The following is a 24,661-nucleotide window of genomic DNA, read 5'->3' as shown; positions in this document are numbered from 1 at the left end:
AAAATAAAAATGTAATAAATTAAAATTTTTATTTGAAATTTAATAGGACAATAGATTTTTTTTGATAGGGGGTATTCTTAAAAAAATATTGTGAGCATTGACAGTCCTATCTTTATACGAATGCTCCTCATTTTTATAATTTTTTAAAAAATAAAATATACATATTTTTTTAATTTCATTATCTAATTTTTTTGTCATAAATAATATATATCACAACAAACACATAAGTATTAAAAGTGTCGTTCGATAAACTTTTACAGATAATGTAATTCATAAATTTCTACGTTCATCCAAAGGGCAAAACTGTCATTTCTATAAAAATCAGACGGTCAACTGACGTGAGATGCATGGAAGGGATCACAATCAAATTATGGAGGTATGTAAGCAAAATTTAGAGGCATAAAGGGGATTAGCTAAAATTTCAGGGGTACGCAAGGATTGTCCCAAATAAATAAGACAGTTCTTATATAACCTACTAATTTTTTGCAACCAAACATGTTGATACAGGATTCCCTCCATCCTATTCGCCCAACCGCGGATTAACAATATGTCTCAGGAGCATATTATGACAATATGCCTCCGGAACATGCTGTAACAACATGCCTCGTCAGCATGTTGCAACGATATGCCTTGGGAGCATGTGGGGGTAATTTTCTTTAAAAGTGTTTTTCAGGTTGGATATATTCTTCATAGATACTCAGGGATCAACACTCAAGTGCACTTAAGTACTTAGGACAGCTGGCAAAGTAGTCCTAAAAAACTAGAGACATTACGTTTATGACCTTGAGCCCTATGAGTAGCCACCCATGGGTGTTCTAGTAATTGTACAAAGTGAGTCTGGGACAATAAAAGCGCATACTCCTACCATATAGAAAGGGGTGAATGGAATGAACAGTGCTGAAGTATTTAAGTATTCTGTACACTTAAGTTCTTTCGGTATTTGTAACCAGTATTCGACTTTGGTGCATATACGTTCTGTTTTGTGTTGGTGATATAAAGTCACGACAAAAACATATCCTAGGCATTAGAGCCACCAACCGGGGAAAGTCATTGTCAACGCCACTACTCTACCAGGGCATACGAACCCACTGATCATCGCAGTCACACACAGAGATACTCAAACGCCGGCGAGAGAGAGAGGGAGCTACCATGGCGGAGCTGGGGAGCATGCTGGCCTCGGCCGTCGTCAGCATGCTGAAGAAGCAGATCGGCTCTGCCATCGGAGGACAGATCACGCTGCAGATGGACCTGAGCAAGGACCTGAGGAGGATGGCGATGACCCTGGAGTCCGTGGAGGCGGTGCTGCGCGACGCCGAGAGGCGGTCCGTCGGCGACGCGGCGGTGCGGCTGTGGCTGAAGCGGCTCGAGGACGCCGCCTACGACATCTCCGGCATGCTCGATGAGCTTGAAGGCCACGGCGAAGAGGGGATCCAAACGGCTGCGAGTGAGGTATGTGTGCGATGATGCATCTAGCCAGCCCAGCTTAATTAGTTAACTCTTGCCATGCAACTGCCTCCATCAACCTAAATTTTGAAAACCAACTCTTGTTGACGATTATATTTGGTACTAGGATAAATTTGTAGCAAATTTGGACTGGTTTGGCAAAGAACGGAGCATTTTTCGGTTTTTCAGGTTTCTTTTGATTGTGCTTGAGGTTTGGTGAGTCCTAGCTAATTGATTTGTAAGTCTAATTGATAGGAAGTGGACAAAACTTTATGACCAACATAAATCTGTTATGTTATGAATATTTGCAGGAGTGGTAAAAAGTTAAATGTCTATGACCGATTTGATTGAAACAACTTACCAAAACACCTTAACATCCAATTAAATCATTCTATTGTTGATTTGTATGGGAAATCGTCTGTTTTCTCTGTGAGAACAGGATATCCTTCCTAGGTTTATCGCATAAACCTTTCATCCGCTTATGAGGCAAGTGTTTACCCTCATATCAACATAAATCGGTATAGAGGCTAGTATTAATCTATAAATAGATTAACTGCACTAACTAGTTTTTATCTTTTAAACCAAGCTTGATTTGGATCAATCTGGTTTGAGGATCTATATCGCTGTAAATTTTTAGGTCACTACAGTCCTAGCCGAAAAGGCGCTAATACATCCAAATGTTCATTACAAAATCACTAAAATGATTGGTACAAGAATAAAGTATGAGCTCCATCAACGAAATAAGAAACAAAGTAAATAAATTATCTTAAGACACCCGTAACTCCTAACAATGACACATATTAGGGTTCTCATCTACAGATGCTTATGTATCGTAATTAGTTTCACATACACAAATGGAGGGAGAAAACAAAAGAATTCGGACTCTCATGTTGAGGACAACACATCTGTCATCGTTCAATGACACTTTAATGGATCAAAATTACACACGGTCTTTCTATCACGCCTCGGGAAATTTAACTTTTTGCCACTCTTGCGAGTGGTTAAAACAGATACGTCACTCGCTATCTATGACATATGTGCTCTTATAAGTCTATAACATGTGAGTCCAGTGGTAAATCTGTTATGAACATTTGTAGAAGTGGCAAAAAGTTAAATGTCCATCACGCCTCAATCCTTTTTTGGTTATTGAACTATATGTAAATAGTATTTTTTCCATCTCTAAGGAGGTACCATAAGTTACCACTGTTTTCTATATAAAATAACAAGAAATACCAAATTTTAGATAGAAAACAGTGCTACCTTCTAAGAAAATCAGTCATCTTAATGGTTCTTTAAATTGTACTGTACACATCAACATCTTACTTTAAACTTTCATCTAGTTAATCTATCGTCTAATCTCGTCATCTTATTAGCCACATCCAAAATTTTATGTTTTGAAATGTAAATACATAGTGGATTTTGGGGCTATTTTGTTTTAGCCTATTTTGCAGCACTAACTTTTAAACCATTAATAACACATATATAAAAGTTTTACCATAAATTATTCACAGTGGATTTTGGGGCTATTTTGTTTTAGTCTATTTTGCAGCACCAACATTTAAACTATTAAAAATACATATATAAAAATTTTACCCATAAATTATTTATGCATGCTTTGTAATTCATTTTTGGGGCTTAGGCATTATTTTTGGTACTTTAAAGGTTCAAATTAACCCATAGTCTTTCTAATATGCATGTTTTTTTTGCTATTGTATTAGTGATATTATTAGTCGCATATACTGCAATTTTGTATTGCACTGTATACACCAACATCCTGCCGTGCAACAGCATGTGGATTGCAATGTAGTTAAATAGATAAGTGAGAGAAACATAGAGCTTTAAAAACTATTGTTCTTATTTCCTCTAATATTATTTTAACAATAAGTTTATAATAGGTAGTTCTACCGTTAAAACTTGTTTTTTTGGACGGAGTTCATTCCTACACAATCTAGGATGATTATTGTAGGATTTATGGATCTTTTTATTCCTATCACATAGAAACGATGCGTCCCTCAAAAAAATCTAATCCATCTCTATTTCTTAGTGACACTGAGTTATCATTCTACTCCCTCCTCCTTTTCATGACGTAACTCCTTTTCATGATGTAAGATGTTTGACTTTTTTAGTTACAACGTTTGACCATTCGTATTATTCAAAAATTTAGTATAAATATAAAAAATGACAAGTAATGCTTAAAATTTTTTTGATAATAAAGTTAGTTACAAGCAAAAATAAATGATATTTCTATAATTTTTTAAATAAGACAAATGGTTAATATTATAAGAAAAAAAATCAAACATCTTATATTATGAAACGGGGGAAAGTACAATATTATCCATCGTGCCAATGGTACAAGTAGAACCACTTCATTTCTAAACTAAAGACCTTCTTAAAAACTATATCCCATTTCTAAACTAAAGACATCCTTAAAAAAAAACTATTTTGGACAAGTGTTTTGCAAAACGACTGACTTGACCGTTAAGTCGGACGGTTAATCGGCGACGGTCAGAAAAGCACCACGTATAGTTGATACAATCATCATTTTGTGCTTATCGATGTTAAAAAATAAACTAAACTATTTGACATGAAATTTAAACCTTCACACATCATGATTACTTTCTTGGTTACTCAAATTAATAATGGTATAAAATTACATCTATTTATATAATTTTAGATGTTTAAACATCTCCAATAAACAATATTAGCTCTATTTTTTTATTTGATATTATTGACTTTTGGACCTACATGAAACTATACGTCTTATTCAAAATGTTTATACAAATATGCAACGCTACAAGTCACGCTTAAAGTTGTATTAAGTAATAAATTAAATTATAACAAAATAGTTAATAATTATATTGTTCAAATGAGACGAACAGTTGAATCCAAACGTAAACGTCGTCAAATAAAAACAAGTAAAGGGAGCAATATCCATGCATACATGTATTAATATAGATATTAAAATTTTGTATAATTCTGATTAATTATATATACTGCTTCCCATTTTCCATGACCCCTTCTACCCCTTCCCAACCATACAGCCTCCCCTCCTACCCTTCCATGTCGCCGTCGCCGCCTGTTAAGCGCCGGTGAAAATGGCGCTTCGCCGGTGGTCGCCGATGTCGGATTCCTCGCTGCACATCTTTGGCTCCGTCGGGTTACCATTTTCCAGTCTCCCCTTCTTCTTTCGGTACTTCCCCCTCTTTCAGCGATTAACGCCGGCATTTGCATCCCGGCGGTGTGCTTGGTGCTGTTTGGGAGCCGGCCATGGCTGCAGATCTGGGACCGCGGTGAAGCCAGATTCTCAATCACAGTCGGGTGAACTGCATTACTGCTGTACCCCATCACTGCATTCTGCAATTATTTAGCTTTATACTGCTATCACAAATTCACAAGGCAAGTAAATTTGTTCACCAAATGTATGAAATGAATTTCAGACGACAAATCTTCATCTCTATCGTAGTTTGCATTCACAATCACATTTTTTAGTGTAGCAGCAAAGATCTTGTACTTCTTTCTGAAAAAAAAGGGTTTCTTGCAGTTGGCATGTAATATCCCCTGTCTCATGATTTGTCCCAAGATTAAGCTGGCTAACAACATGAAGATGATGCGGGAGGAGTTGGAGGAGATCACCAAGCAATACAAGTGTTTCAGGTTGAAGGCTGGCCCTAACACCAATGGTGAGATCAAACTTGCCGATTTGCGAGAAACATCATCGATCATGGGTGACAAAGCACTCATCGTAGGGAGAACCAGAGAAAAACAGGTTATTTTGGCTTCTTTATCTGAGCAGGTGGATCAGGCTATCACCATTCTTCCTATCTATGGTATTGGAGGCATTGGCAAGACAACCTTGGCAAAACTTGTTTTCAATGATACCCAATTCAAAGACTACTGTCAGGTGTGGGTCTATGTTTCCCAGACATTTGACTTGAATAAAATTAGCAACTCAATTATATCACAGCTATCAAGAAAGGAGAGCCAGTTGACTGAAGGGCAGATGATACATAGTCATCTTAGGGAACTACTTGCTGGGAAGAAAATTCTGATTGTCTTAGATGACCTGTGGGAGGACGATAAATCTCTATTGGATCATTTGATGGATATACTAAGTGTTGCTGAGGGTGCTAAGCTGGTTGTTCTAGTAACCACGCGTGATGAGGGCATTGCAGCAAAGTTTTGTACCATACGACCACTCAAATTAGAACCACTGACAGATGACATGTGCTGGAGTATAATAAAGCAAAGGAGTGCCTTTGAATCTAGAGACGATAAAGAACAGTTGGAGCTAATAGGGGAGGAAATTGCAACAAAATGCAGCGGTGTGGCTTTAGCAGCACAATCACTTGGATACATGTTGCGATCTATGACATCTAGTGAATGGGAGTCAGTGAGAAATAGTGATATTTGGAAGATATCAGCTTTAGAGGATATACCGTCGCCACATCACAAGGTGCTTGCATCCTTGATGTTAAGCTATAGCAGTATGCCTTCATACTTGAAGCAATGCTTTGCCTACTGTGCAATTTTCCCCAAAGGTCACAACATAGTAAAAGATGATCTGGTCCACCAATGGGTTGCTTTGGGTTTCATTGAGGAAACGAACATATTCTCCACTAGGCAGCTCAGTGAGAGATACATCAAGCAACTGTTGGGTTTGTCCTTCCTTCAACACTCAAAGTCACCTGCGGTGAGTACATTATGCAACACTAGATGAGGTTACCCATGCCCTTCACCTCTACTTGTTGAGGTGGAATAAATGATTATTATTCCAACATGAAATCCTCATGCTGATAACTCATTTTGCTGCAGAATGCTGGACTGCATCATGAAGATGTCACACTATTAACCATGCACGACTTAGTGCATGATGTAGCAAGATGGTAATGGTCGATGAAATTTTGCTCTCTAGCAAACAAGGCAACACTGTTGGAATCAGCTACCGTTATGCACTGCTCAATAGTTGCATCAATCCTTTGGAGTCATCCACAGGTTATCCAGCCAAGATAAGGGCTCTGCGCTTCATGAACTGTAAGGAAATTGGTCTTAGTGATGGTGCATTTTCATCTGCCAAGTCTTTGCGTGTCTTGGATTTGAGTGAGTGCTATATACAGAAGTTACCAGATTCTATTGATCAGTTCAAGAAACTGAGGTATCTTAATGCCCCTGGGGTTCAATATCAAATGATCCCTAATTGCATCACCAAGCTTATAAAGTTAATGTACCTCAGCCTTCGTGGGTCTTCCAAAATCTTGTCACTGCCAGGTTCAATTGGAGAAATGGAGGGGCTGATGTATCTTGATTTATCAGATTGTTCAGGAATACAAGAACTGCCAAAGTCATTTAGCAAGCTTCAAAAGCTTGTGCATCTTGATTTCTCAAATTGCTCTTGTATCAAAAGTTTATCACAATGCCTGGGGAGCCTCACGGAACTACAATATTTGAATCTATCATGCAGTTCAGATCTGTGTCTACTAGATGTTGAGTTTTTTGGCAAGCTCACCAAACTGGAATATTTGAACCTTTCATGCGGATTAGAGCTGATTGTATTTGATGTGGAGTTTTTAAGCACCCTTACCAATCTTAAATATTTGAACTTATCTTCAAAGAAGTCAAATATCAAAATCCTACCAGAGGATTTGGGTAAACTTGTGGAACTCAAGTACTTGAGCTTATCAGGCTGTGGTGAAATAGTAGAATTACCAATATTTTTAGGGAAGCTAAAAAATTTGGTGCATCTGGATTTATCATGCTGTGTATTATCAACTGAACATCTAGTCATTGGCTGGCCAGAAGTCATTGGCAGTCTAACAAATCTGAGATACTTGAATTTATCCCAGTGCATGGATTTTATGTTTCATGGATCTGATGAAACTGATAGATTCATTGACTGTATCAGCAGGCTTTCCAATCTAGAGCATCTGGATTTGTCTAACAATGCAGTTCTGCGTAGTTTACCTGAAAGCATTGGCAGCCTGAAGAAGCTACATACCTTGAACCTCTCCGGTTCCAGAATTCTCACACGGTTTCCAGAATGTTTGATTAAAATGGAAAGTCTGAAGGTTCTAAATGTGAAGGGTTGCAATGTGTATGAGGACAAGCTTCCTCAATCCAACTTTCTCTTCACGTTGCCTGATTTTGTGGTGCATGCTGGTGACGGTGAATCTAGCAGCAATCTTGCTCTCCTTGAACATGCAAAGCTTGATCAAGTGTTGGCCCTCAGTAAACTTGAAAATGTGAAGTCCGTACAAGAGGCACGGAGTATAAAACTGATGGAAAAACATGGCATTAATCATCTCGAATTGGAGTGGACTAGAGGGACAGATAGGTTTGTGGAGGACATGAATGTGTTGGAAGAGATAGTTCCACCAGGCACTCTAAAGAATTTAGTGATAAAGGGTTATAGTAGCGTCAGATTGCCAGGTTGGATAATGAGAATTGCACATCACCTTGGCAAGCTTGTCGAAATTATGTTGTGGGATTTGCCCAAGTGCAATAGCCTTCCACCTCTTGGTCAGTTACCAAACCTAGAAAAGATCATTCTTGGGTGTATGCACGGCATTAGAAGAATTGACGGGAGCATCTACGGTGGGTCGAATGCGTTTCCTTCCCTGACAGAATTTTACCTGTTGGGTATGGGCAGCTTGGAAGAGCTGGATTTGGGAGGTTTTCAAGAAGAAGGCATGTTTCCTGAGCTTCAGTACTTTGAAACTTCTGATTGCCCCAGGTTGAGGCTGAAATCGTGCCCACCTAGAGCTGTCAAATGGGAGATAGTAAGCAGTGACAATGTGTTATCATCGTGGGGAGAGAGATGGCACCATGCTGTTTCCTCCTCTTGTGGAGTGACTCGTGTTCAAATTTCCTTCTCCAAGCTGCCTATGCATCAGTGGGGGTTGCTTTGCCACCTCCCTGCTCTAATTGATTTACATATCCAAGAATGCAACAATCTGACCAGCTCATCTCCAGAGATCATCCGAGCCTTCAACCTCAACCCCTTGAAATCACTGACCCTAACAAAGAACGTCCAGGCAGAACTGCCACGGTGGTTGGGTGAGCTCACATGTCTGCAGGACCTGAGTTTGTCAGATATTCAAGACCTGGATGACTTGGAAGGGAACATAAGTCAGCTTACTTCACTACACTCACTTAAAATTTTGTGTTGCTATAGCATGACATCATTACCAGGGTGGGTAGGAGAACTTGCCTCTCTTAGATATTTGGAATTAACGAGGTGCACAAAGCTGAATGAGTTCCAAGAGAACTTGTGCAATCTCATCTCCCTTAAAGTGCTAAAATTGTATGATTGTCCCACAATTCGTGCTCTGCCTGAAAGGATGGGTGACCTTAACTCTCTAAAGGAACTAGAGATCATTGATTGCAAGGGCATCAATTCATTGCCAGAGAGTATACAACAACTCACTAATCTCAAAAAACTACGGATTAAAAAGTGCCCTGGATTACTGCACTGGTGTACACTAGATGAGAATAAGAAGAAACTCGCTCACATAAAAGAAAAGGTATGATCACAACCAAGCTATCAGCTGTATTGATCATGTTTTCCACAGAACTGTTTCATGTTGAAATCCTTTAACATTTTCAATCTTCTATGTATCGTCACTCTTTTCTTTTTCCTGCTGAAACATGCCCTGTGCATGATCTTGTTTTGAACATGTTAATCCTCTCATCGTATATCCCTTTTCAGTACAGATTTTACTCTGCTTTTCTTCTATAAGGAATCTCTCATGAAAAAAAAAAAAGTCAAGATCTTAGATGTTAGTACCTTTTAATTTTTAGCTTCTTTCGTGAATTATACTCAATTACAGTATCAATATTCATTGAAATGCCTAAAAGAAAGGGAACATTTTGGTGACAATATGTCAGAATGCCTGCAGAATAAAAGGTCGGTCTTGTAAGGCGTTTCTTACAGGGTTCTCGCATCATCATCAAGAGATCCATTTCTCTTAGTTGCTATAACTTTAAACCTATTCTAACGATTTTCATTAATGCGAACTGAATTTTTCTAATGGAAGTGAACTTTATTTGTGCATTGTGCAGATAATTACTTGGTACCTGTTTTAGCAAGACAGACAGTTTGTAGCGGATATCAGGCTGAAAAATCAAAGCCCTTGCAAACAACTTACAAGATATTTTTCATGGCTGGCTGTTATTGATCAGGTCAAAGTACTATCATGGACATGGATATAGCAAGATTTCCCTGGTTGGTTTCACGATCTTAGTAAATGCAGTATGCTGCATCCATATTACCAAGGATCTTTAATGATTTCACCCACATTACCTGCTTCTTTCTGCAGCTCGGAACTGGTGTTTCAAGTAGTTTCCTAAGCAAAACCGTCAGGCGTGCTTTGGCGAGATAAAAACTACTCACACACTCATGCTCTTCCCGAACAGTAGACAGAAACCACCTTTGGTTACTTGTCATCTCCAACGCCAGTATGAGCTAAGGTGTCAGATGGCTGTTAAGCATCTCTCGAAGCAGCAGCAGGAGCAGCATTGTTTTGTGCCACTTGATCAGTTGTTAATTTAGAACACGGATATATCGAATTCTCTCGTTCTCTCTGTAAACAGTTGGAGCGATAGATGCAGAAATGAAAAGTAAGAAGGCTACCGATTACAGTGGCGGAGCTAGACAGGAAATGATGGGGCAGCTGCCAGGCAAATATTTGTCGGTCCAAAAATTTAACAATTTATCCTAACTTTTTATGCAGTGTCAACACACATAACTGAATAGTTTCCAAAATTGATCAATATATCTTATATGTTTAGTTAAATTTCATTGCATGATTCTTTGTCTTATTAAAATCATCGATAATTGAATATGTAGTCACCTTCCTTGCAATATCTCTCTGTATAGAGTATGAAACACTCTTAAAAATTCATCTTGTTTAGTAGCTTAGTCCTAACCTGCTTTATTGCAAAAAAATGTGTTCTATAGTTGCAATTGAAACAAGTAAAATAAGATCAATGTGAATCAACATACAAATAAAAAAGAATTTTTTTTTGGTGAATTGAGATGCGGAATTGGGAAAATCTAGATTCGAAATCACATACTGACCGTTTTGAGTTTCGACTCGATAGATAAGCTACCATCCCTGGCAGCTATTAAAACGTTCACCACGGTAAGTAAGCCAGATTCCCTCTTTTTTTTTCGCACGTGATTCCCGAACTGCTAAACGGCATGGTTTTTTGCAAAAATTTTGTATTGAAAGTTGTCTTAGAAAATCAAATTAATCATGTACTAATCTCTATTTTCGGTGCTGGTTACTTACGCTACTACCGAAGCAGAACAGAAATCAGATTAATCCAGGAAATCTACGGACGCCGTTAAGAAAGCTGATCCATTCCTATTGTCTTCACTCTTCATCTTCAGCACCTCCTCCTCCTTTTCTGTATTCATCAACATTGCCCACTGATTACTGAAGACCACGGTGGTTAGGACATGGGATAAACTACCTCGGATATCACACACAAACCTATGTGCTCTGCCCTTTGATTACATCGTCTCCAACGCCGGTATTAGCTTGCCTGAATGTACGAAATCAACAACAATTAAACATTTGCTTTAGCAGTGGCTTATTAAACTGGGTCTCAACGGGAGTAGGCCGTACAACACACGCATTGAGATCCACTCCCCCCTCCCCCTCTCTCGTTCTTTGAAAACAATATGGTACAATGTTTCGTAATATAAAATTTTATACCATTGATAAATCTCTTTCTATATAACATATATTCATTAATAGATAAATCTAGATATATCTGAAAAGAATTACATTATAAAATAAAATATTATATAAGTATACACACGACTTAAAAACATCGAAAGACAGATCCTCTGCATCGAACCCACAAAACCATGAGCGCTGGAGAGGCCCTCCCGATGACACTTCAGTGGGGAGGAAGAACAGGGAGATGGGAGAAAACGGGAAGGAGAAAAGATCTGGCATATGGTTCCTAGCAATCTTTTAGTAATTTTTGTTACTGTATTATCACATCAGCGCCATATAAAGGTAAACCGCCCAGTTTTGTGAGGGACGGGTAAATTGAATGGTTTAAGATAAGTGGGGTTTAATATCTAGTTACGGATAAAATCAGAAGAAAATCCAAGTTAGAAAAGGAGATACAAAGAGGATACTATGTGCTGCTATAGTAATCCATGTGTGATTTTACAGTAGCATGCATGGTTATGGATGGCAGTACATACTATTGTGTACGTGTACAGGAGAAGGACTCCAACATGGTTGCTGATTTGGAAATAGACGGGTTTGAGTTCTAGGAGGACTAGGACTAGGACAACAACGAATCCTACTCCTTATTGGTGAGAGAGTTTTTGGTATAAATAGATTAGGTGTTGAGGCCCTGTATGTATTACATTTGTATAATTTATGAAAGAGAGAAAATTAGGGTTTGTGAGAAGTGTCTTATATGCACTTTGTAAACACAACTTGAAATAATAAAGTTGATCTACTTTGGGTTGTGATTTTGGCGACGAGACAACGATGACTTTATCAGGTTTGTTTCTTTGTGTTTCGATCCTACAAGTGATACCAGAGCTCTGATATCACTTGTAGGATGAAAACACAAAGAACCAAACCTGACGAAGTTATCGTTGTGTCGCCACCAAATACACAACTCAAAGATACACGAGAAGTAGATCAACTTTATTGTTTCAAGTTATGTTTATAAAGTGCATATAAAGCACTCCTCACAAATCCTAATTTTCTCTCTCCCTCAAACTATACAATGATTATCTATCTAGAGCCTCAACCCCTCGTCTATTTATACCAAAAACTCTCTCACCAATTAGGACTAGGATTCATTGTCCTAATAGAACTCTTAGTTTCAGTAGAAGTAGAACTCCTAATCCTACTAGAACTCAAACCAATCTATATTAATAAATCAATTTATAAGCCAATTATTTATCATAAAATATTAATGATGGTTATAATCTTACAGCTTTTTATCTCGATATACCGAAATCATGGCCCAAACTATCATCCACCCACTGCGCTGCGCCGACACACACATCCATCCACAGAAAACAATACCCAGCACCCTCCACCACTGACGCACGAAACGAAGGTACTTGGGAGCATAAACTAGTTGTAAATTTTAAAAGCGCACTTTCAGACAAATTTAACCTGGGAATTAACACCACAGCAGCAAGCCACCCAGCAGCCATTGCTGATTGCATCCCCTACCTGCGTGCATTCCGTGGGAGAAGACGAGGTAGCTAGCTAGCCATGGCGGAACTCGGGGGGTATGCTTGCCGGCGCTGTCCTCAGCTGTGTGGGACAGCGGATCTCCTCCGTGATTGCAGGCCAGATCACGCTGCAGTGGGACTTCAGCGACGACCTAAGGAGGATGAAGACGACGCTGGAGTCGGTGGCGGCGCTGCTGGAGGACGCCGAGAAGCAGTCGATGAATGAGAAGACGGTGTGGCTGTGGCTGAAACGCCTCAAGGATGCCGCCTACGCCATCTCTGACATCATCGATGAATTTGAAGCTGACACGCAGTGGATTCAGCAACCCACTGAGAAAATGGTATGTATGTATGCAACTACATTTTGTCTAATATAAACTTTGCATACAATAAAATTTTCTCTTACATGCCCCTGGGTTCTCGGTTGATCCCTTTGATTATGCTCACAAGAAATAGGATAATTTCTCTTAGAAGCCTGAAAGAGTGAATTTGATATTTTTGCATGTCGGGCAAACCCATGAAATGGTCCAAAGAGGATAAATTATAAGCACCTGACCCCTGGAGACTATTTTGTTGTCCAACAGATCATTTGTTTTTGGAGCAGTGTGGTGTATAAGAAGCAAATTAAGATGTAAATTCTTTTGGGGAAAAAATACCTTATATTATTTCTCAAATGCTCCCTAGCTCTGTCTCATAATTCTAGCAATGAATATGGACAAACACTTGTTCAGATTTATCTGCACAAACCCTTATATTAAGGATGTTTTAACATACCCTCAAATAATTCTGAAAACTTCGTTGCTTTAGATCCAAGTGCTCTGAACGCGTGTTGATAAATTTGATGATTTGACACTTTCGTTGGTCAATTGTTTATGTTTGCACTCATGAGTATGACATGTGGGACCATCTGAGTCAATGACAGTGGACCAGGATGTCAAATAATCGAACCTCAATCTTACCAGTGTCAAAAAGTCAAATACCTCGATTGTGTTATACTACACCGGTAGTAGGTGTAGTAGAAATTTTATAGGGATAAAATAAGAACTAAAATATATAATACTACGATAAATTTGTGTGTCATATATCGTGTTAAAATAGATGAATTGGTAAATATTACCAATGTTTTAAATAAATTTTTTAATATACATATTAAAAATATTAAATTTACTACCCTCGTACCGCTAGTAGTGTGAAGCACTGTAACATTGCCATATATTAAAGGAGGGAGGAAGTATATGATAACTGTTACAACTTTAGATTTCAGATTGTCATTTTGGGAACCTCAAAATTTTAAAATCATTTATTTCACATGCAGTCCACCTTGAAGAAGGGTCTCTTACAGTTAGCAACTATGGTACCATGTCTCACTGTTCATCCCAAGATCAAGCTAGCTAATAAAGTGAAGGCATTGAGACAGCAACTGAAGGAAATCACCGATCAACACACGAGTTTCACATTAAACATAAGCCCTAGCATCAATATGTGCAATATTCCTGATGAACGGGCAACATCATCAACAGTAGACAAAACAGTTATCGTGGGAAGAACTGGTGAGATGCAAATAATAATTCATCATTTAACTAAGAGCTTGGCGGATGATTTCACTGTCTTTCCTATATATGGGATTGGAGGCATAGGCAAAACAACATTGACAAAAATGATTTTGAGTGATGCCTTATTTAAAGACTACTCTCGGGTATGGGTTTACGTGTCACAAATATTGGACTCTGACAAAATTGGCATCTCTACAATTTCACAATTATCAGAGGAGCAGAGCCATCTGACTGAACAACAAATGATACATAACCAGCTTGCAAAGCTACTTGCTGAAAAGAAGATTCTAATAGTCTTAGATGATCTGTGGGGAAATGATGGATCTAAATTTGATAAATTGAAGGAAATGCTAAAGGTTGGTGAGGGCAGTAAGGTGGTTGTAGTAGTAACCACGCGCAATAAGGAGATTGCACAAAATAGCTCCCTTAACGAGTGAGATGTGTTGGACTATAATAAAGCAAAAACGTTCCTTTGAATCCAGGGGTGATGACAAACAAAATTTGGAGGAGATAGGAAGGGACATTGCAACGAAGTGTGGAGGTGTGGCCTTGGCAGCTCAATCACTTGGATACATGTTACAACCAATGTCTATAGTGAATGGGAGTTGGTGAGAGACAATGACATTTGGAATAATATATATGCTTCACATTCACCGGATCGTAAAGTGCTTCCATACTTGATGTTAAGTTATAGCAGTATGCCTTCATACTTGAAGCTATGTTTTGCATACTGTGCCATCTTTCCAAAAGGGCACAAAATTATTAAAGATGAACTGATTCACCAATGGGTTTCTCTTGGTTTCATTAGATCAAAAACATATTCCTCACAGTCGTCGAAAGAAACAAATATATTCTCCACTAGTCAGCTCGGTGAGAGATACCTCAAGGAGCTCTTGGGTCTGTCATTCCTTCAAGACTTAAAATCATCTTCAGTGAGTACGTCTAACGCTTCTATTATATTTATCAAACTCCCATCCTTTCTTTGATACCTCGAATACCAAATTATTTCCCACTATTGGATCTAACTGAGTAGGATGTGCAATGTTAGATTCAACGATAAAAAACAATTTGGTACCTCGAGGTACTGGTACCTCACGGTACCAAAGGAAGGATGGTAGTAAAACTCTCTATATTAACATATGAAGTCACACATCATTCTCACTACGTCTTATTAATTATGTTTATGAAAATATGTGTGTGAGCCAAGAAGGTGCCATTAAAATTTGAAAGACCTTTGGCATAAATATTTTTGAGTATGAATGTAGATAATTTTTTAAAAATCTTTTTACTATTTATTGTAGCATGAAAGGGATTAACACCCCATCTTTTCACTTCTCCTTATGCCTATAAGTTAAATTTGAATTTTCAACCTTAATTTTGGAGTTGAAATCGGTAAAAATAAGTATAATAAAAAAATTTGAAAAAGCATTTACAATGTATAAGCATTTTTTAACTGGCCATGATTATGCTATCATTTGAGACATGCCATCTTGTCTTAGAGTTAGCCCTATGTCTAATCATCCTCTAAACAAGTTGCCCTTATTTGCTCATTTTGGGACTTTTCAATTCTCTGTGGTTTTGCAGGAGAATTCTGGAGTGTTCAATGATGACGATGATGATCAAGTTACACGGTTAACAATGCATGACCTGGTGCATGACTTAGCAATATCTGTCATGGCTGATGAATTTCTTGATGGTAGTATACAAGACAATGCCAACAGAAGCAATTGTCGCTATGCCTTGATTAAAGATTTTAGCAAGCCATTGGAGTCATATGTATATTCCCCTGCTAACATAAAGGCATTACATTTTCTTGACTGCGGGAAAATAGGACTTCATGAAGTTGCATTCTCATCCGCAAAGAACCTCCGTGTGTTGGACATAAGCGAGTGTTGTATACAGAGGCTACCAGATTCTATTGGTGATTTGAAGCAACTCAGATATCTTAATGCCCCAGGGGTTCGACATGAAAGGATTCCTGATTGTATCACCAAGCTCTTCAAACTAATGTATCTCAGTTTTCATGGATCTTCTGCAATCAAGGCACTGCCAGAGTCAATTGGAGAAATGAATGGTCTAATGTATCTTGATTTATCAGATTGTTCAAGCATAGAAAAGCTTCCAGGGTCATTTGGCAAGCTAGTAAAATTGGTTCATCTGAATTTATCAAAATGTAGTCAGGTCAGTGGAGGCGTATCAGAATCGTTTGAGAGTCCACACCAATCTAGAATATTTGAACTTATCTGACTGCAAATCTGTAGGAGAACTACCAAGGGCTTGAGGTAAACTTTCAAAACTGGAATATTTGAACCTATCAATGTGCTCATATATTCACGGGAGGAGTGAAGTGGATGTTTTGGGTACCCTCACCAAACTGGAGTATTTGAATCTGTCGTCAGAATATTGTCATATCAAAAGGCTACCTGAAGCTTTGGGCATATTCAGCAATCTCAAGTATTTAAACTTATCAGGTTTTCAGCAATTAGAAGAACTGCCAACATCTTTTGGAAATATCAGAAGTCTGATGCACCTTGATTTGTCACACTGTTCCGCGGTTAAGGGTATACCAGAAGCCATGGGTAGCCTTACCAGCCTCCAATTTCTAAATTTATCAGAATGCCACAACATTTTCGAGAATGACTTGGATATTGAAACGAAGGTTGAAGCCATTAGCAATCTGAACAAACTCCAGTATTTGAACTTATCAAAGTTAGGTGATGAGCATAAAACATCAACATTTGAAAGCTTCCTTGATTGTATGAAGACCCTTTCCAATCTAGAGCATCTGGACTTATCAGGCAACGAAATTCTAACGAGCCTACCTGACTGCTTCAGTCGACTTAGAAAGCTTCATACGCTGGACCTCTCGTGGTGCACCAATCTGCAGACAATACCAGCAAGCATAGGTCAAACTGATAGCCTGAAGTACATACATAACATTGGTTGCCCTTTTCTGAAATTGTCCACGGTGTTTCACTTGAACAAAGGTTTAGTAGCATTGCCACACTTCATGGTCCACCTTAATGACGACAGCTCTTGCAGCAATATTGTTCAGCTTAAGGATGTAAATATTCCCATGCTGGAGATAAGCAGTCTTGAAAATGTGAGGTCTGTTAAAGAAGTCCAGATAATAAGGCTGGTAGAAAAGCAAAGAGTCAAACGGTTAATATTGGAGTGGACTAAAGATTCTGAGAGGTCTGTGGAGGACGTGGAAGTGTTGGGAGAGCTAATTCCACCAAGAACTTTAATGATGCTTGATATAGCAGGTTATAATGGCTCCAAGTTTCCAGACTGGATAATGGGCATGGCTTCTTATCTCCCTAATCTTGTTCGTATGAACTTGACGGGTATACCCAATTGCATCAGCCTACCACCACTTGGTCAATTACCTAATCTAGAAGAGTTGAGTCTTGAACAAATGCGGAGCATTGTAAAAATTGATGGGGGCTTATGCGGTGGCCCAAGGCCATTTCCTCGACTCAAGGGATTTTACCTACGCTATATGAAAAACCTGGAAATATGGAACACAACATACTCCTGTAGTGGGGAAGGCATGAGCGAGTTTATGTTTCCCAGCCTTTGTGAAGTGCATATAGATTGTTGCCCCAAACTGCGGCTTACACCATGTCCTCCTATAACTGAGAAGTGGGTTATTGCTGAAAGTGATGGCGTCATGTCCTCATGGGAAGAAAGTGTACTAGGCACCACAGTTGCATTCTGCTCCCTTCCCGCAGTCACTGCTATGGACGTTAGAAGATGCAATGTTCCTATGCGTGAGTGGAGGCTGCTTCACCACCTCTCTTCCATTGAAGTTTTATGTATCAGGGATTTCAGTGACCTGGCTATCTCAGCGGAGACCATCCAGGCCCTCTCCTCCCTACAATCTCTCAGACTGGACAACTATCGTTGGAAAGTAGTAAAGCTACCAGATTGGTTAGGCCATCTCACATCTCTTAAGGAATTGGAAATATGTTGCTATGAGGTGGAAGCATCGCTGGAGAGCATCAAGCACCTCACCTCCCTAAAGAAACTAAGTTTGTCCGATTGTGAAGCCATGACAACACTACCGCACAGCATGGAAGACCTAACCTCTCTCGAAGAATTGACCATCGTATCATGCCCAGACCTGATTGACTTTCCTGAGGGCATGGGACGCCTCACCTCTCTCAACAAACTTGAGATCCGGCACTGCGAAAGCATCAAATCCTTGCCTAACGGCATAGAAAACCTTACCAGGCTCGCATATATACGTATTATAGGCTGCCCTGAGTTACAGCATTGGTATGAATTAGAGGGTAACAAGAAGAAACTCGCTAACGTGGAAAAACTGGTATGTGACAGAAGTGTATTTCTATCTCCCTTGCTCCTCTTGTTTTGCACTAGTCACTACTCTTTCACATCATCTTCTTGTCTAGCACGAGATTATTCTCTTTTGCTTGTTTGCCAGGATTTTACCATATAGAAATACATATATTTTTCATTCATCCTGCCTTCTAAATATTTTTTCTTCTAAAATGGTTTTCTTTCCAAACTGTAAAAAAAAAAACAAGAGAGAAGATGCTATCATCTTAACAAACAAAGAAGATGTTTATTGCTGTCTGCCAGTTCAAATTAATTTGACGGAACAGTTTCTCATAGTTTTGACCTGTTTTCTGTGCTTTGAGAAGGTTGCGTGAAGTAGAATCAACGTATACGAAATCATTCATTTTTTTATATTTTGCAGGAATTTCTCTGATTGTTAGAAAGCCATACAAAAATCAAGGGATAATAAGGTCTTCATGGCTGATTGAGATCATAATTCATAAGCAGTTGTACAACATCGACGTGGACGTCTCTCCTCTCTCAAGAAACATGAGATCAGGTTGTGTGATGGCATCAATCTTTGCCAGATTGCACAGAAAAAACTCAGCAAGCTCGATTATTCTGTACGGGAATTACTGCACTGTTATAAATCGCATGGTGTCACGAGGAAGTTTGATCTCCCCTATGTGGTATGGGCATTACATAGGCCATGTTTTTTTCTCTTGAGATTTTTTGACTTTTTAGATTATCCGATTTTGTGCTATTTAAGTGTGTAAAACTATTGAATTAACTACTACATAGTTAAAATTTTGATCTAGAAAAATCAAATGAGAAACTTTTATATATAAAGAACACTTATGGATTAAACGTGTAGTTTAGGATCTAGGGAAGCGTGCCCAATCCAAAACCTTTGCTGGAAACCAACATGGCCTTAATGTTTTTGTTTTGCGCATGCCTTACATCATCTATTTTTTGTGTATTCTTGATCTTTTTTTTAGGAAAACTAAATTTTCTTCTATCCTAAAGATATGAAGAACGGGTATGTTCTGTTTTACGTTTTCATGATTCCGAAATTCATATTGCCTTTTCTTTATGTAGGATCGCAACAGAGTAAAAGAACTACTAGAGGGGGTAAATAGTACCTAGATCAAAAAATAAAATCTTTTCGCGGAAACAAAAGATTACCTTCACAAAAGCCTTACCGAAGCCTCCGGTCGCACTGCGAATGCACCACTGATTAGACCGCCGTTATGTGGCCGGTCAGACCACTCGCATAACCTCGGTCAGACCGACGTTGTGTGGCCGGTCAGACCGCCAGCCTACCTGCGGTTAGACCGTCGGGAACTTGGAAAAACGCCGATCAACAAAGCTTCAAGATGTAGATTGAATCTCCCGACTTTTATTGATCAACCAGTGTTTACAAAGTGCATAGAAAGCACTCCTAACAAAAACTTTCGATCTAGAATTGAAATAGAGTCGAAACCTTAACTTTTTCTCTCAAACGGCACAAAAAGCTCTCCGGGGCATACCCCTCGGTACCTATTTATAACCTCGACGTGAGTATGCAAGGCCAACGTATCAAGCACGAATTAGGACTCCCAATCTCGTGGGAAACCAATCCTTATCCATAACTAATCATATCTCTATCTCTAATACAACAAATCTTCTCAAATCCGGACTCTATCCGAACTCAACTTCCATATCCCATACGCACACAATATCTCCATCGTATGCCACATAGAATCTTCACCACCACATGCATTGAACTCTAGCCTAAGTATCCCGCATGATATCTCGACCGCCGGACGTCAACTTATCTTCAAATTGACTCCCGATCCATCACCGGCAACACTCTCCCGAGGCATCAAGTCACCTACACATGAATCAAACAAAGAAACCATATTCCGAGACCAAGCTATCTCTAACTTGATTCATGATTAGCAAAATAACAGTACCCATACGTATAGAAACCAACTAGAAGTCGAATTCACGAAGAACAAATCCAAAACCGAAAAGAAAACCGAAAGCTGAAACTTTCGGGGCTGACCTGCTAGTCTGACCGCCCAGATACCTGCGGTCTGATCGTAGTTATCTGAAAGGTCTGACCGCCCGTATACCTGCGGTCTGACCGTCCGGTCAAATATCACAAAAACATTTATCTCGCAAACCACCAATTTATTCATCACAAAAACATGTAGATCACTCCTTGATCTTACAATCTCTCCCTTGATGAACACATTGGCAAACACTTCAAAATTGTTTGTTGTTTTTGTGAAGCAACTCCAAAAAGCATTTAAAAGAAACATCTTTCACTTTTGAAAAGAAAGAAATTTTCAAAAGCATGCTCTCTTTCTTCCAAAATTCTTCTCCACCTTTTGACAATGATTTCACCAAACGTAGAAATTATGTCAATTAATGTATAAGAGCTTAGCATACACATAGCAAATCAAGTCATGTGTTGCAATAAAAGGAAGATGAACTCATCTAGAATATAGCAAGCATGTAAGTATAATCATGAACCAAAGATTTTACGTGGTGTCACGAGGAAGGTTGATCTCCCCTATGTGGTATGGGCATTACATAGGCCATGTTTTTTTCTCGTGAGATTTTCTGACTTTTTAGATTATCTGATTTTATAATAGTTATTTAAGAGCGTAAAACCATTGATTTAATAACTACAAGGTTGAAACTTTGATCTCGAAAACTTAGGGATAAAGATGTTTATGATCTGGGGAAGCGTGCCCACGAAAATCCAAAATCCTTTGCTGGAGAAGAACGTGGACTTTTTTGGTTCGCACGCGCATGCCTTACATCATTTAGTTTTTGTGTATTCTTGATGTCTACTTTTAGAAAAACTATATATTCTTTTTCCTGCTGACCAAGGGAGGAGAAGGAAAAGAGGAAGAAGGGAAGGCGAGGAATGGAGATTTCAGTGGTTCCTAAAAATCTGTGGTTTCTGTCTCAATCTTGAGTTGTTTTCTGGAAGAGTTAGTTCTTTTCAGTACATAGAAGTTTAATTTCAAATAGAAATCGGCTTATTCACCGGTCGAGGGAATTGAAATTCTTTATTATGGGTCGAACCTGTATTTTTAAATTTGGAATTAGTTCATCAAGATTCAGGATATGTGACCTAAACAAAGTTTGTAGTCGCGTCGTTGTCTTTCTAAAGCCACTGGTTTTAATTGATTCCGATAAACGGTTTAGGAGAAACCATAGAAACAATACTGCAAACAGATTTGGAAACTAGTGCAGAGTTTTGTTTTCTTTAATCCAAGATCTAGAGTCATAGTGTGATATTTATCCTAAAATAAAAGTTATGGAGAATTTTTTTAGATGTCCGAAGTACTATCATTTGGTGGTTTACATGTTATGTATGAAACAACAAAGGGACTGCTATAGGTAGTTTAACATGGGTTGATAGAAAATTAGGATCCCCATCTTTTGTTTAAATTAAATATTCTAAGTAGCGATAAAAGGTTATGTATAGAGGTTTTATATGATGCTTTGCTCAGTGTGGAGGATTCAAACGTAAAGAGTGTTGAGCCAAGTTATCGCTAGAGTTATTGCAAGTGCATGACGAATATGATTATGGTGATGATTGCATGACTTTGAATTATTATATATTCATGTCATCATGTTTTGATCATTTGTTCTACACTATTCCTATTTCAAGTTGAGGTTATCTTCATGGAGTTATTTATATATGAATATTCACTATTCTCATTCTGGTTCATGTTAATTACATGCCAATTATGAATGTTTTATTTTTCTTAAATAATTCATGTCTCATGCGAGTCATGGATGTGCAATATAGTTCTTTATTCATATTCTTGTTGGTAAGTACTGGCCCTGTTTACTCGACTTTACAAGTAAATGCTAAGGATTTATTTATGATTACACGGGATGAAAACTACTATTTCAATTCATGAATGTCTGGTGTTGAAATTACTCTTATTGAACTCTTGTGTTTGTTTGAAATAAGAAAATTAATTTCATTTAACAAGATTGCATTTGGTTTAAAGAAAAGAAAAATATGTCTTAGTTAGTTCTTTAATTATTCACTAAATATTCTAGGCATGTTTTTTAAGTTCCATATTACAGTGGCTGAGTATACCTATACTTACTCTTGTGTTTATTTTGTTTTCAGGTACAAAATGAAACCAACATGCATAGGCGGGGAATAACACACTGTTTATACACACTAGCTGCACACAATTTAAACAATAGTTTTCATATCCAATATGTTTTGTCTATGTCATTGTTTGGTCTTTCCATATTATTTTGGTCATGTCTTAGCGTATGTGTTGACCTTGTGGTGCTAGCTATGGATTGAATGGCGTGGATGTTACTATTACTCGTTTCTCGTACAGCTGCCGGTTGTGGATGTCTCAATTTATAGGGGAGAGTTTGCTAAAAGTTTTCTAATATAATTTGGGAGTCAGTGGTTTCAAGTATGCTTTTGTGTAGTGCACCTATTACATGGATATCTAGGGCGTTACAGGAAGAAGAATGTGCGGCGATGACCGGACAGTGCAGTTGGCGACCGCTACCCTGCTGCAGATGACGGGCGACCCATTCGGCAGCAAGCCGGTGATCGCTATGCTACAACTGCTTTAAGCACTCTGGAGTGGTTCGAGGAACTGCATCCTCTATACATCCTCTCCAAAATTCGCACAAGAAACAGAGACGACCGCCATGGCTTCAGGAAATGATCAGTGTCCCTAAATTTTTGCACTAGGGTGATCTTTAGGCTAACCATATCGTGTTAGGACCCTCCAATACAGGTGCTTAGTGAGGTGCTTAACAATATAATATAGTGTTTAGCTTAATCATGTTGTTAAGCACCCTCACTAAACACTCTGCATTGGGCGTTCGCCACCCTCCACTAGTTAACTTATCTCCTCTCGTTTTCTACGCGTACGCTTCCCAAACTACTAAACGGTGTATTTTTTATGAAAATTTTCTATAGGAAAGTTGTTTTAAAAAATTATATTAATCTATTTTATATTTTTTAAATAATTAATAATTATAATTAATCATGTACTAATTTATTACTACGTTTTCCATGCCAGGGCATAAGTTAACTTACGGTCACAAGCCAAACGTGGCCTAAGTAGATTAGATAATCTACAGTAATATTCTTCCAATTAACATTTGTAGCCGGGTGAGTTTAATAGAAATTTCATACATAATTGTTGATTTTAAGCCGTTTGTCAGATACCTTAATAATATATCATGTGCACTTTCTTTTAATTCTATTGTCTACACTATATTGGCAATTTGGCATGTTACATGTGCGGTATTTTTTTTAATAAAATGTAGGTCAGATCACTCGTCGCGAAATCCTATATACGCCACAGCCCTCTCATGCCATAAAGTTTTTGGCAGTATTTTTTTGGCAAGCTCCTATTTTTCTTCTTAAAATATCATCTACAAAAATGCTAATTACCATTGGTTTCTACATTATTCCTGCGGCAACACGAGGGTATCGCTAGGTAATAAGGATAAAACACCTGTATTAGAGCATTTCAGCCATAGAGCCCTACCAACGAGGCAACAACGAAAGAAGATAGGAGGCAACGGGGACCCACAGCACCTCAGATCCGATGGGTATTTACTCTATTAGGGTATGGATATAAACTAAATATATCACCTATAAATAAGTAATTGGGTAAATACATTCACCCGATGGGTACGCGGGTATGAAAACATTCTTATGATCTTCGTACTCGTTTACCCATGGGTAATAAATACCCGCAAGTTTAATTAAATGCACGTTATGGCCCAATATCAAATTAGTCTAACCCAATTAACCAAAACCCTAGTTATTTAAACCACCATACATTTTTCACCACACTATATGAATGTGTGATGTCTAAAGTATTCATTGTCTACTGTAATATACTTTCTATAGAAAGTATATAATTTTAGATTGTTTTAAATTGTTGCGGATATATCGGTGATCCGACGGGTAAGGTTTACCCAAGCGGGTATGGGTCTAGTGAAATTTTTCTATCCATGATAGGTATGGATATTTTGATAGTATAAAATTTTGCTAGTGAGTATGGGTCTACGGTACAGATACCCAATGGGTATTTACCCATTGCATCCCTAACAGGAGACACACGAATTTTACGCTAAGCTT

General features: G+C 38.4%; 1 protein-coding gene, 1 long non-coding RNA gene and 1 pseudogene across 2 annotated transcripts; all 3 read left to right on the top strand.

Moving 5' to 3' along the window:
• The first annotated feature begins 1,149 nt into the window (after positions 1-1,149).
• On the top strand, positions 1,150-10,228 carry LOC102714134 (putative disease resistance protein RGA4). The gene is given in 6 exon segments (XM_015842484.1): positions 1,150-1,449; positions 4,985-6,133; positions 6,256-6,322; positions 6,325-8,960; positions 9,499-9,661; positions 9,756-10,228. Coding segments are annotated over 5 exon segments (4,176 nt in total). The 3' UTR covers positions 9,523-9,661; positions 9,756-10,228.
• A 2,492-nt stretch (positions 10,229-12,720) lies between these two features.
• Positions 12,721-18,348, top strand: LOC107303421 (annotated as a pseudogene).
• On the top strand, positions 18,348-22,907 carry LOC102720921. The gene is made up of 3 exons (XR_001551437.1): positions 18,348-18,544; positions 18,938-19,205; positions 22,664-22,907. It is a non-coding gene; the product is annotated as an uncharacterized LOC102720921 (long non-coding RNA).
• The last annotated feature ends 1,754 nt before the right edge of the window (positions 22,908-24,661 follow it).

The sequence above is a fragment of the Oryza brachyantha genome, chromosome 11, assembly GCF_000231095.2.
Source record: "Oryza brachyantha chromosome 11, ObraRS2, whole genome shotgun sequence".
Lineage (NCBI taxonomy): Eukaryota > Viridiplantae > Streptophyta > Magnoliopsida > Poales > Poaceae > Oryza > Oryza brachyantha.
Note: the sequence above shows the minus strand (reverse complement) of the source record. Positions and strands in the feature narration are given on the sequence as shown.